Source organism: Eptesicus fuscus, chromosome 21 (assembly GCF_027574615.1).
Source record: "Eptesicus fuscus isolate TK198812 chromosome 21, DD_ASM_mEF_20220401, whole genome shotgun sequence".
In the NCBI taxonomy this organism is placed as follows: Eukaryota; Metazoa; Chordata; class Mammalia; order Chiroptera; family Vespertilionidae; genus Eptesicus; species Eptesicus fuscus.
The window spans coordinates 47,394,795-47,413,905 of NC_072493.1; the positions used below are offsets into that span (position 1 = coordinate 47,394,795).

The 19,111-nt window shown below is 62.0% G+C and overlaps 2 protein-coding genes across 3 annotated transcripts; one reads left to right on the forward strand and one right to left on the reverse strand.

Moving 5' to 3' along the window:
- Positions 1–20: 20 nt before the first annotated feature.
- On the reverse strand, positions 21–4,191 carry TFPT (TCF3 fusion partner). Its single transcript, XM_054711020.1, has 6 exons — positions 3,768–4,191; positions 3,113–3,371; positions 2,681–2,751; positions 742–811; positions 426–644; positions 21–166 (listed from the first exon to the last, which is right to left on the reverse strand). Exons 1-6 carry the CDS (start codon positions 3,788–3,790, stop codon positions 47–49), a joined length of 762 nt encoding a protein of 253 aa, XP_054566995.1. The 5' UTR covers positions 3,791–4,191; the 3' UTR covers positions 21–46.
- Positions 4,192–4,273: 82 nt separating this feature from the next.
- On the forward strand, positions 4,274–18,073 carry PRPF31 (pre-mRNA processing factor 31). Of its 2 annotated transcripts, none has more exons than XM_028137859.2 (14): positions 4,274–4,338; positions 8,203–8,390; positions 8,477–8,537; positions 9,995–10,078; positions 10,867–10,964; positions 11,706–11,812; positions 12,323–12,492; positions 14,000–14,157; positions 15,268–15,357; positions 16,479–16,606; positions 16,686–16,758; positions 17,234–17,362; positions 17,464–17,562; positions 17,694–18,073. In XM_028137859.2, exons 2-14 carry the CDS (start codon positions 8,214–8,216, stop codon positions 17,817–17,819), a joined length of 1,500 nt encoding a protein of 499 aa, XP_027993660.1. In that variant the 5' UTR covers positions 4,274–4,338; positions 8,203–8,213; the 3' UTR covers positions 17,820–18,073. The 2 variants fall into 2 exon arrangements, with proteins under 2 accessions (XP_027993660.1, XP_008158904.1); XM_008160682.3 differs by having other exon boundaries at positions 4,287–4,338; positions 8,206–8,390.
- Positions 18,074–19,111: the final 1,038 nt, after the last annotated feature.

The following is a 19,111-nucleotide window of genomic DNA, read 5'->3' on the forward strand; positions in this document are numbered from 1 at the left end:
CAGCAGACAGTGGCCGAGGAGAGCATGGGGTCCATTTATTGGGGGGTCAGTCAAAGGGGGGGCTGGCTAGGGTCGGGTAGGGCAGCAGCTTGTCTGGCCCCCGAGAAACCCAACTTGAGTCCAGGGCCTCGTCCGCTTCGAAGCCAAAGTCTTCCTCCACCTTTATCTGGGGGCGAAAAGCTCCGTGTGAGTAGGCCTGGGTCTGGGGAAGGCTCTTGGGCCCCTCCATTCCTGCACTCCGGGGCCAGACAGCCTCCGGTGCACCCCAGAAAGGCCCAGCGTTCCTGGGTCCCCGTGGTCTCCCTCCCATCTCCTCCCCCAGCCTCCTCCAGGTCTTCCTCCTTCCACCCCAGCCTTCCCGGCTTCCCCCAACTTCCTCCTTCCAACCCCAACCCTCTGCCGGCCCCTGGCTCCGGGCCTCCCACCTGCACGGGGGGCAGCTCCGGGGTCAGCGGGACTCCCGCTCGGCGTCCTTCCCGGGGCGCTCGCCGCCTCTTCCGCCCGCTGGGCCCCTCGCCAGGGGCCGGGCTGCTGGCTTCTGCGGGTGCCGGCGTCCTCCTGGGCGGGGACAGCCCCTCTTTCTCCGGAGGCTCGTTCTCAGCGTTGCCCGGGGTGGGGGCGTCTGTGCCCTGGCTGCCCTCGTCCTGGAGGGAGACAGGAGGCAGGTGAAGACCGTGTCCTGGGCTCCCAGCTCCCCCAGCGCCCCCCCAACTCCCACCCCCCACCCCCACCCCCGCTCACCTCCAGCAAGATGGTGAACTGGCTGGCCCGGTAGTCGTCGCCGTAGGAGTCCAGCACCCTCATGAGGAACCTGCGCCGGAGAGGAGCCGCCGGGGACCCCTTGGTCTCTGACCGGCAGGGGAAGGGGCCCCGACAGCCGGCTCGGACTCCCTCTGAAGCCAGAAGGGCTGGAGCTCGGGCCTGAGACCTGGGTGCCCAGCGCCTGACCAGCCAGTGGACTTTGGGAGAAGGTGACTCCGCACCTTAGCTTCCCGCTGTCATCGGGAGGGGACAACCCCGACTGCAGGGACGGCTGTGACACAACCAGACCTGACACCGGCCGGAGAGCACGCGGGGACGTGGGCTTGGCAAACGCTCACGTGGCCGCCGTCTTTATTGATAACTAAAGGGCCACAGAGGTCTGTGCAGGACACCCCGGGCGACCTCAGCTCTCACGGGCTCTGCCTGCTCCTCTCCCCGTCCCTGCTTCTAAAAGCTCCCTGTCTTCCCTAGCTGGTGTGGCTCAATGGACAGAGCATCAGCCTGTGGCCTGAAGGGTCCCGGGTTCAATTCCGGTTGCAGGCGCTATCCCGACCCAGGCCCTGGTCGGGGCACGTGCAGGAGGCAACCAATGGATGTTTCTCTCACATCGATATTTCTGTCTTTCCCTCTCTCCCACTCTCTCTAAAAAGTCATTTATTTTTCCAAATTGCGGTAAGATATAAAATGTACTGATTTAAGCACTTTCTGTTGTCATTAACCCTCACCTGAGGATATTTTTCCCATTGATTTTTAGAGGAAGTGGAAGGGAGGGAAGACAAGGGAGAGAGAGAGAGAGAGAGAAACTTCAATGTGAGAGACACATCGTCAGGCTGCCTCCGGCACGTGCCCTGACCGGGGCCAGGAATGGAACCTGCAACCCCCGTTCGTGCCCTTGACCGGTAATCGCACCCAAGCCGCTCCGGAGCAGCACTGGCCGGGCTAACTCGGCGTATGTACGTGTCCACGCAGCGGCACGGGGTCGCGTTCACCCTGCGGTGCAAGCACCACCCGGCCATCCAGAACTCTCCGTCTTCCCCAAGTGCAGCTGCCTGTGCAGCCACAACTCCCGGCCGCCGGCCCCCAGCGACCACCGCTCCCCGCTCTCTGACTTGGTTTCTCTGAGTACCTCACCGTGGAAGCCTTCGGTAGAAGGCCCGGTCTCCCCATTTTCCTGAGGGGGACACGGAGTGACAGTCGGCATCCGATCCGGAGCGGCCGGCCCCAGACTCACACCCCACTGTGTCCTGGTGACCCGACGCGGGATGCTCTGTGCTGGGCTCATCCTGGGGCCCCCACCCCCCCACCCCGCTCCTCAGCAGCCTTGTGGCTTCGGCATGACCTTTGTGTCACCCTTAGTTGTCAGGAAACGGGGGCTCTGAGAGGGGGTGTCAACTGGCTCAGAGCTTGAAACTGGGTCTCTGACTTTTTTTTGGTATGTCCTCACTCAAGAATATCTTCCCATTGATTTTGAGGAAGAGTGGAAGGGAGAGGGAAAAACAGAAACATTGATGTGAGAGACCCACTGAATGGTTGCCTCCAGGCTGGGCCGGAGCCTGCAACCAAGTACGTGCTCTTGACCGGAACTGAACCCAGGACCCTTTGGTTTGCAGGCTGATGCTCTATCCGCTGAGCCAAACCAGCTAGGGCTGGGTCTGTGACTCTTAAGGCCAGGACCCCTTCCTTTGCTGCCCTCTCCGCTCAGAGGGTGGACACCCGCTCCCCCAGGCCCGGGCAGCTCCTTCCTGTTGCAAGGCCCAATCCCACCCCTGGTCCCTGCCGGCCTCAGCGCCCCACCCTCTGCAGCCTCCTCTCCTCCTGGCCCCAGATGGCCAGCCGGGCAGATCGGCAGAAATGAGAAGCACGTGGAAACGAGGTCCGGGGCAGAGGCATGCCCGCTCGTCAGGTGTGCAAGGGTTACCTCCGCTCCTGCTGCAGTCTCCGTGTTATCCTCTGTACCTGATGGAGCCTGTTCAGGACCCGCTCGTTCACCTGCGGGGAGGTGGCGAGCACAGGTCAGCTGCACCCATTCAACGGAGGGTGCAGCCAGCCCTGCTGGGGACCAGGGAGCCAGCCCGGAGGTCATCTGTGGACCGGAAGGGGCTGTCCCTCCTGCATCTGCTCACACTGGCCTCCGCGATGCAGGACAGGCACCTGAGAGGCATCAGCGAGCTGATCTGGGCTGTCCCGGGAGCTCCTAGAGGAGACAGCACTCCAGGTGCGGAATAAGTGAACGATGCATGAAAGACTCATCCTGCTGGGCAAGAGAGGCTGCGCCCAGGCACAGGCAGAGCCTGGGAGGGGGTGAGCACTCAGGCCAGGGGACCCCAAAACGGAATCCACACTCACCTACCTGCTCGATCTCCCTGCAGCGCCGACCTAGCGCCTGGTACTTCCTGCGATTGAGCTCCCGTTGGCGCCGCCGCCGGCCTCGGGCTGCCTCTTCCTCTTCATCGCGCTCCCGCAGGCTGGAGCTGCCCAGACCCCCAGACACGAACTCCACTTCGGTCTCAAGCTCGCTCTCCAGGATGTGACCGCCGAACAGCGGAGGCAGCGCCAGCTCCGAGCCTGGAGGTGCTGAGAACTCTTCAAAGCCCACGGCTGCCATGGTCCTGTGGGGTCAGAGGGGACTCAGGGGCCCTGAACCTCCGGTCCCCTCCTCCTCCCTCCAAGCCGGGAGGTCAGGCCCCCAGCCTCTCCTTCAGAGGATCCAGAGTTCAAGCCCTGACCCCCCGAGAGAGTTCAGACCCCAGATTCCTCCTCCTAAGTATTTAGGGAAGTTCAAGGGCCCAACCCCTCACTGAGACCCAGGAGTCCAGGCCTCCAACCTCTAGACCCCTCAGCCTCATCCCCCAGGATGCCCGAGTACAGACCCCAGTCCCTAAAAAGAATTCGAACCCAAAGCCATTGCACGAACTACAACCCCCATCAGCCCTCAGGGCAAAGCGCGGATGGTTGGACATACTGCAGCCGCACTGTCTCTTGGGATTTTCCCCAAAGCCACTTACCCCTCTCTCTGCTCCAGCTCCATTTCTCCCCGGCTCCCGGCGCAGAACTCCCAACCTTGCCAACCTCTAGGTTCAAGTGGTTCGCAAAACTACACGCCCCATCAGATTTCACGGCCAAGCAACCGGGACTCGGCCGCTAAGCCTCCTGGGAGTTGTAGTTCTCTATTTCCGGCTTTCCTCCCTCGCCCCACCCCCACCCACCCCGAGTCCCGGCTGAAAGGCCTTGTTCTCTGGTCTAACGCCGCCACCAGTCGTCCGAGTCGCCTCCGTGTTTATTCTGGTCCCGACGCCGCGCCGTCTGCCCACGGCGACTCTCCGCTTGGGAGGCTCGGTCCTCGGCGGGCCGCGGGCCGGGGGAGCCCCTCGCCTCGCGCCTGCTCACCCCGTCTCCGCCTAGCGGCCGGTGCTAATAAAGTTGTTGTTCCAACCGCGGGCCTGAGGGACGAGGCGCGGGGACCAATCAGAGCGCAGCTCCGAGTCGGCCGCGGCGCGAGGGCGAGACGTCATCAGTTCGCGTCGAGCGGCGTCCGAAGCTGATTTCCTAGGAACCGTCGTGCGCGGAGGGAAGGAGGTGAGTGTGGCGGCGGCGAGGGGAGGGCGGGGGCCGGCGCGCCGGTCGGGGGGCGGCCGAGGGCGAGGACACGGGCGGCCTCTGCCAGGCTGACCGCCCGAAGGTCGGGGCCCCCGCGACGGCAGGACCCCCTGCCCTCAGCGCCCTCCGCCTGGGGAGGCGGGTGCTGAAGTGACGACTTAATCACAAGTATTTGGGGTGCCGCGGGCGCGCGGGCTGTCACCGAGAGTGGGGTGCGGGGGTCAGGGAGCTGGGGAACAAGGCGAGAACGGGAGGCTGAGGAGGGGCTGCGCCCGTAAAAGCGGGGGAGACGTTGGTGAGGTGAGGGGCACAGGTGAGGACTCGTGGGCGGGGGGTGGTGGCAGGTTGGGGTCAGGCGACGTCTTGGTACCCGCCCTGCGCCGGGCGCTGGGGTAGCGAGCGAGCAATGAACGAAACGGGCGCTGTTAGGAAACGTTAGTTTCATGGGGAAGACGGGCATTAGACACAGTGTTAGAAATTTAACTTTGTTGTTGTTAATCCTCACCAGAGAGCATGTCCCCCATTGCTTTTAGAGACAGTGGAAGGGAGGGAGGGGGAGAGGAGAGAGAGAAACATCGATGTGAGAGACACATCGATTGGCTGCCTCCCACACGCATCCCAACCAGGGCCGGAGATCCAACCTGCAACCCAGGGCCGTGCCCTTGACCGGGAATCGAACCCGCGACCCTTCAGTGCACAGGCTGACAAATGTTAGGAATTTAGGGACTCTAAGTGTTGAGGCAAACGAGCGAGGTCGTAGATGTATAAAACAGGGGGGTAGGGTCCAGTCTTGGGGGCGGGGCTGGTGTCACAGAAAACCCACGTCGCCAGACATAGTAGTTTATGCCTCTGCCATATGTTGAAAGTAATATATTCACAGACCTGGAGAAAAGGGACGATAATGTGGTGGGTGTAAGGACTAAATAAAATTGTTGATTCATTTGCCCAGTATTTCTTTTTTTTAAATATATTTTTATTGATTTCAGAGAGGAAGGGAGAGAGATAGAAACATCAATGATGAGAGAGAATCATTGACTGCCTGCCTCCTGCACATCCCCTACCGGGGGGTATCGAGCCCACAACGCAAGCATGTGCCCTTGGCTGGAATTGAACCTGGGACCCTTTAATCTGTAGGCTGACGCTCTATCCACTGAGCCAAACCGGCTAGGGCACTTACCCAATATTTCCTGTATGTTTTATTGATTTTTTTTATAGAGAGGAAGGGAGAGGGATAGAGAGTTAGAAACATCGATCTGCACACCTGCACACCTCCTACTGGGGATGTGCCCTGCAACCAAGGTACATGCCCTTGACCTCGGGAATCGAACCTGGGACCTTTAAGTCTGCAGGCTGACGCTCTATCCACTGAGCCAAACCGGCTAGGGCACTTACCCAATATTTCCTGAATGCCTGCTCTGTGCTGGGCGCTCTGCTGGAGGGTGGGGATACAGCAGGGAACAGGCAGACGTGGCCCCAGGTTTGCTCACAGCTCACCTGGGGGAGCAGAAAAGAGGATTTGAGGAGACACCCGAGTCTTGTATATGGCGACGGGGGTGTGCTCTGCAAAGAGGAAGAGTTCCCTCTACAGAGAGTGAGTGAGGGGCGTTTTGGAGAAAGGCGTGTGTGTTGTGATAAAGGGGCGGTTAGGGGGGAAACGTGTGTCTTAGAGAGAGAAGTGAGTGTATGGGGGACATTGTATCCCGGAGAGAGGGGGGACGAGGGGAGACTGTTCTCCTAGAGGCAGCTGACATCCAGGGGTCTCAAACCGCAGCTCAAGGGCCACACCTGCTCTGTTTCCGACTGTTCGGTGTGGCCTGTGCCATGGTGGTGGTTTGGTGAGTTTTTCAAGATTATCCATCTATAATAATAAAAGGGTAATATGCTAATTAGACCGGACGTCATTCTGGACGTCCTTCCTGATGAATCCGGGCCAGAGGGAAGCCATCCCAGGTCCTGGGTGCCTGCGGGCGGCCGGAGGAGGGAAGCAGCCTGGGTCCTGGGTGCTGGAGGGAAGCCAGTGCCGGCAGCCGGGGGAAGGAAGGCCTACTCTTGCACGAATTTTCGTGCATCAGGCCTCTAGTTTAAGTAATAAACCTTTAGCCCTAGCCAGTTTAGCTCAGTGGATACAGAGCGTCAGCCTGCAGACCTAAGGGTCCCGGGTTCGATTCTGATCAAGGGCATGTACCTGGGTTGCAGGCTCCTCTCCGGGCTGGGCTCAGGTGGGGGCACTTGCAGGAGGCAACCGATTGATGTGTCTCTCTCACATCAATATTTCTCTCTGTCTTTCTCTTTCTCTTCCACTCTCCCTAAAAGTCAATGGAAAAATATCCTTGGGTGAGGATTAAAAAACTAAACAAGTAAAACTTATAAAAAATAAATAATAAACATTTCAAACTGGGAGATTCCACACACACACACACCCTGAATTTCTTGCTTCTCTTGGAAAAAATCGGAAAACCTGGCCATGTGGAGCCCACGTCCCCACTGGCCGAGTGTGTCAGGCCGAGCACCAGCCCTGCCTGTAGGTCGGGCATGAGTTCTCTGGGTCTCCAGGCTCCACGCCTCCCTATGCCCACCCCCAGCTGCCCACTCGGGAGCCACGCTCTTAGCCTCTGAGCATCGGAGTGTGCAGCCTCCCTTTCCAAACGCTAGACGAGGGTGCTGGGAAGGCGGAGGGGACAGGAGGAGGGAAAGATCGCTTATTAAAAAAAGGCAGCGTGGATGGCAGCGGGGCGGGGGGGGGGGACCGGACCTTGTAGAGCAAGTAGAGCTGCCCCACCTTTTCACGGGACTCAGAAAACGCTAATGTTTCTGCAGCGCCTGGGGGAGTGGAGGCGCCTGTGGCCAGAGGTGATGAGCAGGGGACTGGACATGTGAGGCCTGCCTGGTTGCCCTGATGGCGGAGCAGATCAGTATTTTAGGAATCTGTCGCCCATTTGGGGCCCAACAATCGGGGAAGGGGGAAGCTCTGTTATAGGAAAAAAAAAAAAGAGGTTGCATCTCATCATAGGGAGGATGCATCTTTTTTTAAAATATATTTTTGTTGATTTCAGAGAGGAAGGGAGAGGGAGAGAGAGAGAGAAGCATCAATGATGAGAGAGAATCATGGGTCGGCTGCCTCCTGCACACCCCCACTGGGGATCGAACCCACAACCCGGGCATGTGCCCTTGACCGGGAATCGAACCGTGACCTCCTGGTTCATAGGTTGACCCTCAACCACTGAACCACACCGGCCAGGCAGGAGGATGTATCTTTTTTTTTTTTTTTTTTAAGACATTTTGTTTTCTTTAAATTTTTATTTTTAATATATATTATTGATTTCAGAGAGGAAGGGAGAGGGAGAGAGAGAGAGAGAGAGAGAGAGAGAGAGAGAGAGAGAAACATCAGTGATGAGAGAGAATCGTCGATCAGCTGCCTCCTGCATGCCCCACACTGGGGATTGAGCCCGCAACCCGGGCATGTGCCCTGACTGGGGATTGAACCCGGGACCCTTCAGTCCGTAGGCCAACACTGTATCCACTGAGACACACCAGCCGGGCAGGATGTATCTTTTAAGCCTTAATGAGGGGTGTGCTGTGTCCTGTCAGTGAAGTGGCTGTGAGAGGGTGGGTGGTGTGAGTCCTGGCTGGAGGTTATCTGGGTTCTGGGGGGTTTGTTCATGGATTAATTCAGTTGGTGTTTATTGAGCACCTACTGTGTGCCAGGCGCAGTTAGGAGCTGGAGAGCAACACAAATGAAAATGCCGGTCCTGTGGAGCCTGCGTGCTAGGGGGTGGACGAGGATGGACCAGGGCCTCTGGGGGGAGCCCCTCGGTAATGAGGGGAACCCTGCTCTCCCCCCAGTAGGCCTCGGGATGTCTCTGGCAGACGAGCTCCTGGCCGACCTCGAGGAGGCGGCGGAAGAGGAGGAAGGAGGCAGCTATGGGGAGGAAGAGGAGGAGCCGGCGATCGAGGATGTGCAGGAGGAGACGCAGCTGGATCTTTCCGGGGATTCGGTCAAGAGCATCGCCAAGCTGTGGGACAGCAAGATGGTGAGCGGCCGGCCGGGAGCTCGGAGGGCGCGGTGGGCAGGGCCTCTCTCCCGCCCCCTGGGAGCTGACCCGCCTCTCCTCCCCAGTTTGCGGAGATCATGATGAAGATTGAGGAGTACATCAGCAAGCAAGCCAAAGCTTCGGAAGGTACCCCCTGCCTCCCCTCGGCCTCACCCCGCCCGGTCCCCGCCAGGCCCCTGGGCCCCTGCTGCTGCTTATGGCTTCGAAAGCTGGGTCGCTCTCCCTCCGGCCTTTTCCTGAGCCCTCTACTCCTCCAGCCCAGCCCGTCCCCTTCTCTCCCGAAAAGATGCTGCATTTTACGGCGCTCGCCAGTCACCTAGGCCTTCTGTCCAGGTTTCTAAGCTGGTCACATGACCAGTTACTGGGGTTTCGCTACTTGTCCTGTTTACTTCACATTTTTTGTTTGTTTGTTTGTTTTTTAGCACCAGTTTTAGTTTTCAGTTTTCAATTACAGTTGGCATACAGTATTATGTTGGTCCCAGGTGTACAGCATAGTGGTTAGACATATACCTTACAGAGTGACTCCCTGATAAGTCCAGTGCCCATCCACAGTTATTAAAATATTACTGACTTGGCACCATCCACAGTTATTAACATTATTGATGATGTTTCCTGGGCTGTACTCTGCATCCCTCTGACTATTTTGTTTTTGTGAGGGTTTTTTTTTTTTTTTTTTGGTGGGTTTTTAAAATATATATTTTATTGATTTCAGAGAGGAAGGGAGAAGGAGAGAGAAATAGAAACATCAGTGATGAGAGAGAATCACTGGGATCCAGCCCAAAAACCGGGCATGTGCCCTTGACCGGGATTCGAACCGTGACCTCCTGGTTCATTGGTCAACGCTCAACCATTGAGCCACACCGGCCGGGCTCCCCCTGACTGTTTTGTAACTGCCAATTTGCACTTCTTAATCCCTTCACCTTCTCCACCCAGCCTCCCACCCCCCTTCCCACGTTTTCTTTACATCAGCGTGCTTTTTCCATTACGTTTACCTCAGAAGGAAAGCTGTGTTACTGTGAGTAGAAAGCTGGTGCCGTTTGGTAGACAGGAAGAAACCACAAACGTGCAGGATTGCTAAGCATCACCTAAGGCCTCTCCCTCCCTCCCAGCTGAGGGCCGCGCTGGGTTAGCTCTTGACCGCCCAGGCCAGCTCTCCGGGTGGTCCTGGTGCCGCCCGTTCTTCCCGCCAGGGTGGGGCTCTGGGATTCGGTGGCCGGGAGGTTGTCAGGCACGGGTGTTGTCAGAGTGAGTGTCAGGGACATTCACTCTTCCTCTCTGCAAAGGGAAGACTGAGGCACCTCGGGGCAGGCATGTGGGTGCTGGGCACCCAGAGGGGTCAGCCGAGGTCAGCAGGTCCCAGACAGCAATTGGGGGGCAGTGCCTGCTGGGAGGGTGGGAGCTGGGACCCTCTGGAGCCACCGGAAGGCCAGCGGACCCTGCCTCGGGGGTGAGGGAAGAAGTGATACCTGGATTGGACGTGGAAGTGTGAATGCATGTGTCAGGCGCCTGGGGGGGCGGTGCCCAGGGAGAGAGCTGCAGGGGCAGAGCCAGGGGCACCCACCGGCTGTTTCTCGCCCTCACAGTGATGGGACCGGTGGAGGCGGCGCCCGAATACCGGGTCATCGTGGACGCCAACAACCTGACCGTGGAGATTGAGAACGAGCTGAGTGAGTGTGGGGGGAGCAAACGGCCCTGCCTGGGTGGGGGATGCAGGCAGGGTCCCGCGGGCCTCTCCCCGAGCCCCTCCTGTTGCCCGAGTCCCGCCTCTGCTGCTGTGGCCGGGGCTGCACTGAGAAGGAAGAGCACCTCCCTCCGCATTGAAGTCCGGGCGAGCGGTCCAGGCTGGGGCCTGGTGGAGGAGTGTCTGCTGCCCAGGCTTTTTACTTCTTTGTTTTTTTTCAATGGTTTTTGTTGGTTTTTAGAGAGAGGAAGGGAGAGGGATAGAGAGATAGGATGAGAGAGAGACGTCGATTGGCTGCCTCCTGTGCGTCCCCCACTTCCTCCCTGGGAGTCGAGCCCACAACCCGGGCATGGGCCCTGACTGGGAATCGAACCAGGAACCTTTTGGTTCATGGGTCAGTGCTCAACCACTGAGCCACACCGGCCAGGCCAGGCTCTTTTTATCTTGTTGATCTGCCTGTTTGCTGATACAAGGTGACTGCCCACTTCCAGCCATCGCCTCCACATCCCCACCAGCAAGACGGGCCGAGCTGAGGGCACAGCTCTCCTCTCTAAGGGGTGCCCTGGAAGCTGCACCCCTCACCTCTGGACCAGCACCGGCGCATCTGGCCTGTCCATCAGTGAGGGAGCGGGAAGGGCCCTTTATTCTGGGTGTCCTTGCGCCCCGCGAAGCTCAGGGGTTCGGTTACTAAAGCGAGAAGGGGAAGTGGATGTGGGGGACAGCCAGCCGTCCGCCTGTCCCCTCATCAGATGCCTCCCGCCCTGCCCACCTCAGACATCATCCATAAGTTCATCCGGGACAAGTACTCGAAGCGGTTCCCCGAGCTGGAGTCGCTGGTCCCCAACGCGCTGGATTACATCCGCACGGTCAAGGTGGGTGCGGTGGGGCTCCGTGTGGGGGGAGGCCCCGCCCTGGGGCCCTGGTGGGGAAAGGCTGCCCGAGATGGTGACCCAGTGCGTGAGAGCAGAGCCTGGGAAGGAGGTTCTCACGGCTTCTCTGCCCCACCCTCGGCTCCCCGGCTCTCTGGAGAGGGGTCTCCCGAGGGGGGAGTGGCCCAGGGAGCCGGGAGGGAGGTGAGGGGCGCCCACTCCCTCTGGTGGACGGACAGGTGGTGTGGAGAGCTGACAAGGGGCAGCCGGGCAGAGATTCGGGGGAAGAGCGTTAAGTGTCAGGACCCCGATGGGTAAGGAGCCCTGGGGGTTCAGGGAGCGAGAAAGAGGAAGTGAGGAGGCAGAGCTCACGAAGTCTGGTCACATCTGACCTCCAAGCCCCGGGGCTCAGGTGCCGGTGAAGGCAGGGCCCCGCCAGGAGGCTCCCACGTGTCCCCGAGGTGCGGGCGGCGGCCAGGACGTCCGTGCAGGGAGGCGATGGGGCAGATTCCCGCTGAGTGGTCAGTTGCTCTGGTCAGTTTCCGCATCAGCCAGCGCAGGGCGGACGGAGCTGGTGCTTTGAGCACCGAGGCTCTCGGAGCCGGTGGGGGCGGGTGGGGCACCTGCGCACAGACCCCAGCTTTCCCAGCACCCGGAAGGGACCGGAGGGGGGGCAGGAGCAAGAGGGCCGGGAGCCTCCCCGGCCTCCGTGCCGCCCGTCCATTGCCGCCGCCTCCCCCCCAGGAGCTGGGCAACAGCCTGGACAAGTGCAAGAACAACGAGAACCTGCAGCAGATCCTGACCAACGCCACCATCATGGTGGTCAGCGTGACCGCCTCCACCACCCAGGGGTGCGTACGCCGCGGGGGGGCAGGAGGCGCGATCCGGGGTCCCAGCGGCACAGGTGTCAGTCTCGGGGGACAGTTCACTTCAGTGCCAGCCAGGCAGCAGGCTGGGCTCGGGGTCCCCACCGAGTGAGGGGCCAGCCTAGTCCTGTGGGCGGGAGCTCTCCCTCGCGTTGGCAGGTTCCCGGCCGGGGGTACAGAACTAGCAGCTGGAGGTGGCCCTGCCCTCTCAGAGCTCCTGTCTGGGAGGAGGAAGGTGCATGCACAGGTCAAAGGCCAAAGGGTGCATGTCAGACACAGGAGGGGCCGGGTCGGGGAGCTCCCCGGAGGAGGTGCTGGCTCAGCCGCAGGCAGGAACAGCAAGCCCCCAGCTTGCCACTGCCGAGGGGTGATGGTCCTGAGGCTGCACACGCCTGCATGCGTGCACACGAACACGCCTGTGCACACAGCTGGGGGCGGGGGCTCCCACAGCAGGCAGGCAGGGAACCCAGCCATGTGGTCCCCCCTTCCCTGCAGGCAGCAGCTGACGGAGGAGGAGCTGGAGCGGCTGGAGGAGGCCTGCGACATGGCGCTGGAGCTGAACGCCTCCAAGCACCGCATCTACGAGTACGTGGAGTCCCGCATGTCCTTCATCGCGCCCAACCTCTCCATCATCATCGGGGCGTCCACGGCCGCCAAGATCATGGGTGAGCCCGGGGCCGGGAGGGGCGCCCCGTGTCCTCCGCGAGATGGGGCCTGGTCCTGGCAGGGTGTCCCCGCTGTAGGGGGGTCCGCGCCCCCGGACTCCCGGCCCCTTTAACCAGAAATACTCGCAGGGCGTGTTCTCGGGTCTGGTCTGCCACCAGAAAGGCTTCAACCACCGAGACTTACTGTCTCCGAGATCCAGGTGCGGGCAGGGCTGGTCCCCTGAGGATGTAGATGCAGGCTCCCCGTGCGGTCACATGGCTGGCTCCCCGGGTGGTCACATGGCCGTCCCTCTGAGCGGTCACATGGCCGTCCCTCTGAGCGGTCACATGGCCATCTCCTGTGTGGTCACATGGCCGTCTCCCTGAGTGGTCACATGGCCGTCCCTCTGTGTGTGTCCATGTCCCAATCTCCTTTTAATGGCACCAGTCCGATTGAATTGGGGCCAATCCTGTGATGTCACCACCTTAATCACCTCTTTAAAGGCCCCACTTCCAGATACGGTCTCGCTCTGAGTACGGGGTGGGGTGAGGACGCCAACACGTGAAGTTTGGGGCCAGAGTTGGGCCCCTCGCAGCCGCCTTCAGGGCAGGTGTGTGCAGAGTCGCAGGTCGGAACTCGGTGTGGGTCCTGCTCCCTCTCCCTGGCCTCGCAGCCATGGGCAGGCAACCTCACGTGCCTCGGTTTCCCCAGGGGTGACTGGGGGTGCCTTGGTTTCCTGTGGCGGCTGTGACAAATGACCGCAAACCGAGCTCCTTAAGCAGCCCCCCCCCCTCACCCCCCGTCACCTCATGACTCTGGACATTCCCTCACGGAGGCTCCGGAGGACCGGCTCCTGGCCTGTTCCCGCACCCGCGTCCCTGGCTCGTGGCCCTCCCCCTGCTCAGTCTGCTCTCACGTCGGTGACTGGCACCGCCTTTCTCTTCCACTTCGAAGGGCCCCTGGTGGTGGCAGTGAGCCCGGGTCCTCGGGGCAGTCACCCCGACTCGGGGGCCTTCACTGAGTTGCCTGCAGAGGCCCTTGGGCCACGAAAGGCACCGCGGAGACTGCCATGGCCTCTCGGGGCTGTCCTGCCCCCAGGGGGGTGGCACGCTGTGTTTGAGGCTCATTTAGGGGTTCGTGTGGTTGCTGACACAGTTTCCCTTAAAGACACCCAGCACCAGCCGGCTCACAGCAGGCCCCTCGGCGGGAGCGGTATTTCCCTCAGACAGCCCTCCTCCCGCCCCCGCCCCCGCCCTGCAGACCAGCTCGGGGGACCCCGGTGTCGGGCCTGTGGTCAGCGCGCCCCAGGGCGGGCTGTGCTGCTTCTCCGACTTGAGTTGGGCTCCTCTTGGGCCATCTGCTCGCTGTGCACCCTCAGGCAGGTTGCTCACCTCTCTGAGCTCCCTCCACCTCCCCCCTCTGAAATGAGAGGCCCTGGGGGGCCACCGTGGCATCCGACCAGAGGCCAGTAAAGGCCCATGGACAGATGCCCCTGCTCTCCTCACCGCCCCCTCCCGCCCGCTGCAGGGGTGGCCGGCGGCCTGACCAACCTCTCCAAGATGCCCGCCTGCAACATCATGCTGCTGGGGGCCCAGCGCAAGACGCTGTCGGGCTTCTCGTCCACGTCCGTGCTGCCGCACACCGGCTACATCTACCACAGCGACATCGTGCAGTCCCTGCCCCCGGTGAGCCTCCGCCGCGCCGGGAGGGCCCTCGGCCTGAGCACCCTCCCATCCGCGGGGACTGGTGGGCACCCTGGGGACGGTGGTGTGGGTGAGAACAGGGGCGCTGGAGCACATGCGCTGGGGCTGAGATCCCGCAGCGCCACTTGCCAGTTGGGTGACCTCTGGCAGGAAGCTCTGCCTCGGTCTTTCCATCTGGAAAGTGGGGAGAACAGAGCCTGCTTCTCGGTCGTGATGCCCGCTCATCCGGGCAGCCTCGCACCTGACAAGTGACATCAGCCTTAGCCTGCGCGTCCGGGCTTCCCCACAGCACCCTCAGGCTCAGCCACCCACGAGGAGAACTCGCAGAACTCGCGAGAGCGACCCACTCGGGGTCACAGTTCACCACAGGAGAGGGCAGTAACGTCAGCCCAGGGAAGACGCGTGAGGGCAGGGCCCAGGAGTACCCGCCGTCAGGCCAGGTCCTCTCCCAGCACCGGGTGTGACCACAAGCACAGAGCGCCCCCGGCCGGGCCTCCACGCCCGCAGTCTGCTGGGCTTGGTTACGCAGCGTGGCTGAGCCCCATCTCCCAGTTGAGTGATACCCTGTAACCCAAAGACTTTCCTAAATCACAGGGTTCCTTGCTGGCCAGGGCCAGACCCCTTAGGGGCAGGCTAGGTCTTCACTGCACTAGCTGCTGCTGACTTCATTGTTTTTATTTTTTAATTTTTTAAAAATAAATTTTTATTGATTTCAGAGAGGAAAGAGAGGGAGAGAGAGATAGAGAAACATCAGTGATGAGAGGGAACCATTGATTGGCTGCCTCCTGCACGTTTCCTGTTTTAATCATAACACACTTAGCCCTTGGTCTGTGACGATCTCCCGCCTGGAGCAGTATGTTAGGTTGTCTTTGAAGCCGAGTGAGTTTTTAAAAAGTAGTTTGAAGAAAGCGTTGCCTCGGTCTTTCCATCTGTGAGGTGGGGAGATGCTTTGCTACCATCACACAGTGACAGTGACCCCTGGCAGGAGGGTGGAGCGCTGCCCGGCAGGAACGGGCCGTGGGGCCAGCGTTCGGGAGCCCCGTGGCCTCAGTGATCCTCACCTTGACTCGGCCTCCGTTTCCGGTCTTCCAGGATCTCCGGCGGAAAGCGGCCCGCCTGGTGGCCGCCAAGTGCACGCTGGCAGCCCGCGTGGACAGCTTCCACGAGAGCACGGAGGGCAAGGTGAGGGCGGCCGCGGCTGAGCTCTGGCTGTGGGCTGGCCCGGCAGAGCGCTTGTCCTGACGGGCGGTGTCTGTGTGGCTCCGCCGAGGTCACCGTCACCCCCCTCACCTCCACCCCCCGCATCTGCTTCCTGTCGCCGCTGCTCTTAGCAAATGACCACAAGCCAGTGGCTCAGCGCAGCACGGGAGCAGGAGCCCACGGCCTCGGGTCAGGGTCCAGAATGGGTTCCGCTGGGTTAGACCAAGGTGTCGGCCGAGTTGTTCCTTCGGGGCCCCAGGGAGGTGGGTCCCGTGCCCTCTCCCACTTCCAGAGGCCCCTCCCCCCACAGCGTGGCCTCCCAGCTGCCTCTGAAGGACCTGTGACAACATTGGCTCACACCCTCCCCATCTCCTGACCTTAGCCTGACCTGTTCACAGGGACCGGAGATTCCTGCATGGACCCTTTGGGGGCGGGGTGAGGGCCGCCATTCTTTGCTGCTGGACTAGGACCTGTCCCCCCACCAGCTAACCCGTCTTCTAGACTGACTTGTTCCGAGAGAGGAGAGACATTTCCTGTCTCGTGCATTGTTGCCCAAGCACCCAGCCTGGCGGCAGCCAGAGCTTCAGTCTGCCCCCCCCCACTCTCTTTTTCTCCCTCTCCCTCTCCCTCTCCCTCTCCCTCTCCCCCTACTCTGATCTGGAGGCTGGGGTGCAGGGTGAGCCGCACAGACAAAGTCCCGCCTCGGGGCATTCATCTTCCAGTTGGGGGAGGGGGAGGAGACAGCAGGTAAACTGTGGGTGTCCCGTGTGCCCTGTGCCGGGTCAGTGCCAGGGGAGAAGGGAGGGCTTTGGGTGCCCGGGGAGGCTGCCTCGGGGAGGGAGCTCACAGGGACCTGAGTGAGGTTAGCAGGCGGATCTCGAACCTGGTGCACACTGGGGTGGTCAGTGCCAAGGCCCCGAGGCGGGTGCACAGCCAGCTTTGGGGGGGTCGGGGGGCAGGCAGACCGGGGGCTGTGGTATCCGGGTGTCGAGACCGTTGTCTCTGGGGATCAGTCGGGATCGGCGGGTCTCGGGTGGAGCTTGGCCCCGAGAGCCAGTGGAGGCTGAGGTCCCAGGCAGCCGCGGCCCCTCCCGTGCCCGCAGGTGGGCTACGAGCTCAAGGACGAGATCGAGCGGAAGTTCGACAAGTGGCAGGAGCCTCCCCCCGTGAAGCAGGTGAAGCCGCTGCCTGCGCCCCTCGATGGGCAGCGCAAGAAGCGAGGCGGCCGCAGGTGGGGCGCTGGCGGATGGCAGGGCGGGCAGGGAGGGGCTCCCCCCGTCCCAGCTGACTCCCGGCTGCCCTGTCCTCAGGTACCGCAAAATGAAGGAGCGGCTGGGGCTGACGGAGATCCGGAAGCAGGCCAACCGCATGAGCTTCGGAGAGGTGGGCCCGGGCCTCCCAGCCGGCCCTGTCCCTGCTGCGCTCCCGGCTGTCTGTCTATGGCCCTCAGATCTGGGGCACCACCCAGCCTCCTCCCTGGTCCCCCAGCCCCGGGCCCCTCACCCCGGGGCTCTCCATCAACCCAGGATTCTGGTCTGGGCACTGCCGGCCACCCCAGCCCCTCCTCCCTGCCCTTCCCATGCCCTGCGTCGCATGCCCTTCCCCAGTCTCATCTGAGCATCCTCCTGGTCCCACAAGAAACACGCACACACACACCCCCCACCTGTCAGCTTGGGAAGCAGTCACAGGACCCAGCTCCTCAGGGGCCCCCTCCACTCCTGGGGCCTCAGCAAGGCTCACTGCTCTCAGGGCCCGCGGGTGCCTGAACAGGGGCCCCAGGACGGGCTGGTGGGGCGGATGCCGGGGGTTCTAGCTGATCGAGGGGTGACTGACTCCAGGACGCCTCGCCCTCCCCCAGATCGAGGAGGACGCCTACCAGGAGGACCTGGGCTTCAGCCTGGGCCACCTGGGCAAGTCAGGCAGTGGGCGCGTGCGGCAGACGCAGGTGAACGAGGCCACCAAAGCCAGGATCTCCAAGACGCTGCAGGTGCAGGCCGGGCCCGGCGGGGGGACTGAGGCCCCGGCGGGAGGGCCCAGGTGGGTGGGCCCAGGTCACAGCCGCCCTCCCTCCCGCCCGCCCTCCCACAGCGGACCCTGCAGAAGCAGAGTGTGGTGTACGGCGGGAAGTCCACCATCCGCGACCGCTCCTCGGGCACCGCCTCCAGTGTGGCCTTCACGCCGCTCCAGGTACCGGGAACCCCCTCCCCGGGCTTCGGCTTCGCCTGTTCACTCGCGGGGGTGTGCGTGGGGGGCAGGGGCTGATGTCAAGGGGCCAGGCCGTCTCCTCACCCACCTGTCCGTCTCCCTCACCTGCCCAGGGCCTGGAGATTGTCAACCCACAGGCGGCCGAGAAGAAGGTGGCCGAGGCCAACCAGAAGTACTTCTCCAGCATGGCCGAGTTCCTCAAGGTCAAGGGCGAGAAGAACGGCATCATGTCCACCTGAGGGCCCACCCTGGGTGGCCGCCCACGGCAGGCGTGGAGGCCCTGTGCGCCCAAGGCGTCAGGGCCGGGGGCTCCGACAAGGGGAGCCGGCCATTGCCCGGTGCCCGGACTGACCAGGGGGGCACGGAGGCCCCCGCACCCAGATCGCCGCCCCAGTCGGGGGCAGAAGGGGCCCCACCACGCCTCGTCTTTGTTACTGTAACTGGGAAAGGAGATACTTTTGGGAGAAGTGTGATTAAAAGGACATTGTCAGAATCTGTGGTCGTTTGTCAAGCACTGGAGGAGTCAGAGCTACCGGGTTTGGGGGACAGAGCCTGGGCCCCGATCCAGGTGGGCTCCCGGCCCTGTCAGTCCCCCTCATGGATCCCAGGAAGAGGAGCACCCCCTCCGTCCCACACACCTCGGGGCACCCGTCATTTCACACCCAGGAAGGCGTCTGCGGAAAGCCCGGCTTCCCGGGTAGGCCCCCCGGGAGGTCGCCGCTCGCTCACTCCACGGGATGCCGGGGACTGGCACTGTTCTCCGTCTGCTGGGAGCTCCCGCCGCTGTGCCAGGCTCAGCTGCTCACCAGGTACGAGAGGAGCCCCGTCTGTGGGGAGGGGGCCGGCCAAGGCCGCCCTCCCTCAGGTGTGAGCAGCAGGCTGAGCGGCAGGTGGGGGAAGGCCTCCCCGGGAATGGCTTGAGCAGTCCAGGTGGGGGGCCCAGACCTTGGTTACCCTTCAGGGCCTGATGCAGGGGGGCTGCCGCCCACAACCCCGTCCACTGCACCCTGAGCCTGGCTCACGGGCACCGAGGAGGCGGCCGGGGTCCCTCATCTGCGAAGTCAGGGCCCCTCCTAGTTCTTGGGCGGAGGAAGAAACTCTCCCCTCATGTCCTCTGGGCTGGTCGAATGGGCATGAGGCGGGTCAGCCAGAGGAATCACCCAGCTTAATGCATTACCTCTTAACTCTCTCCCTACGGGCACCCCCTAATTCAGATTCCTCTCCGTAGTTAGGGGAGGGGGTGCAGAAAGTTCTCTCGAGCCTGTGGGGCCTGGGCTGGTACCATGAGGAGGGGGCAGCCCTGCAGAAGGGGGTGTCTCCTGTTCGCCCGCCTCCCGCTGTCTCCAGCACAGCCTTGCTGGGTCTCTCGCTTCCCGGTCCAGCTGCAGTCTCCCTGTCTGTTCCTCCCTAGGCCGCCCCACCCCCACTCAGGGCTGGGTGTGTGTCCCTGGACCCCAGTCCCTCCCGCAGCCCAGGGCCCTCCTGTGGACCCCAGGACACACTGAATCTCTGCTCCACCTGGGAGCTTCCT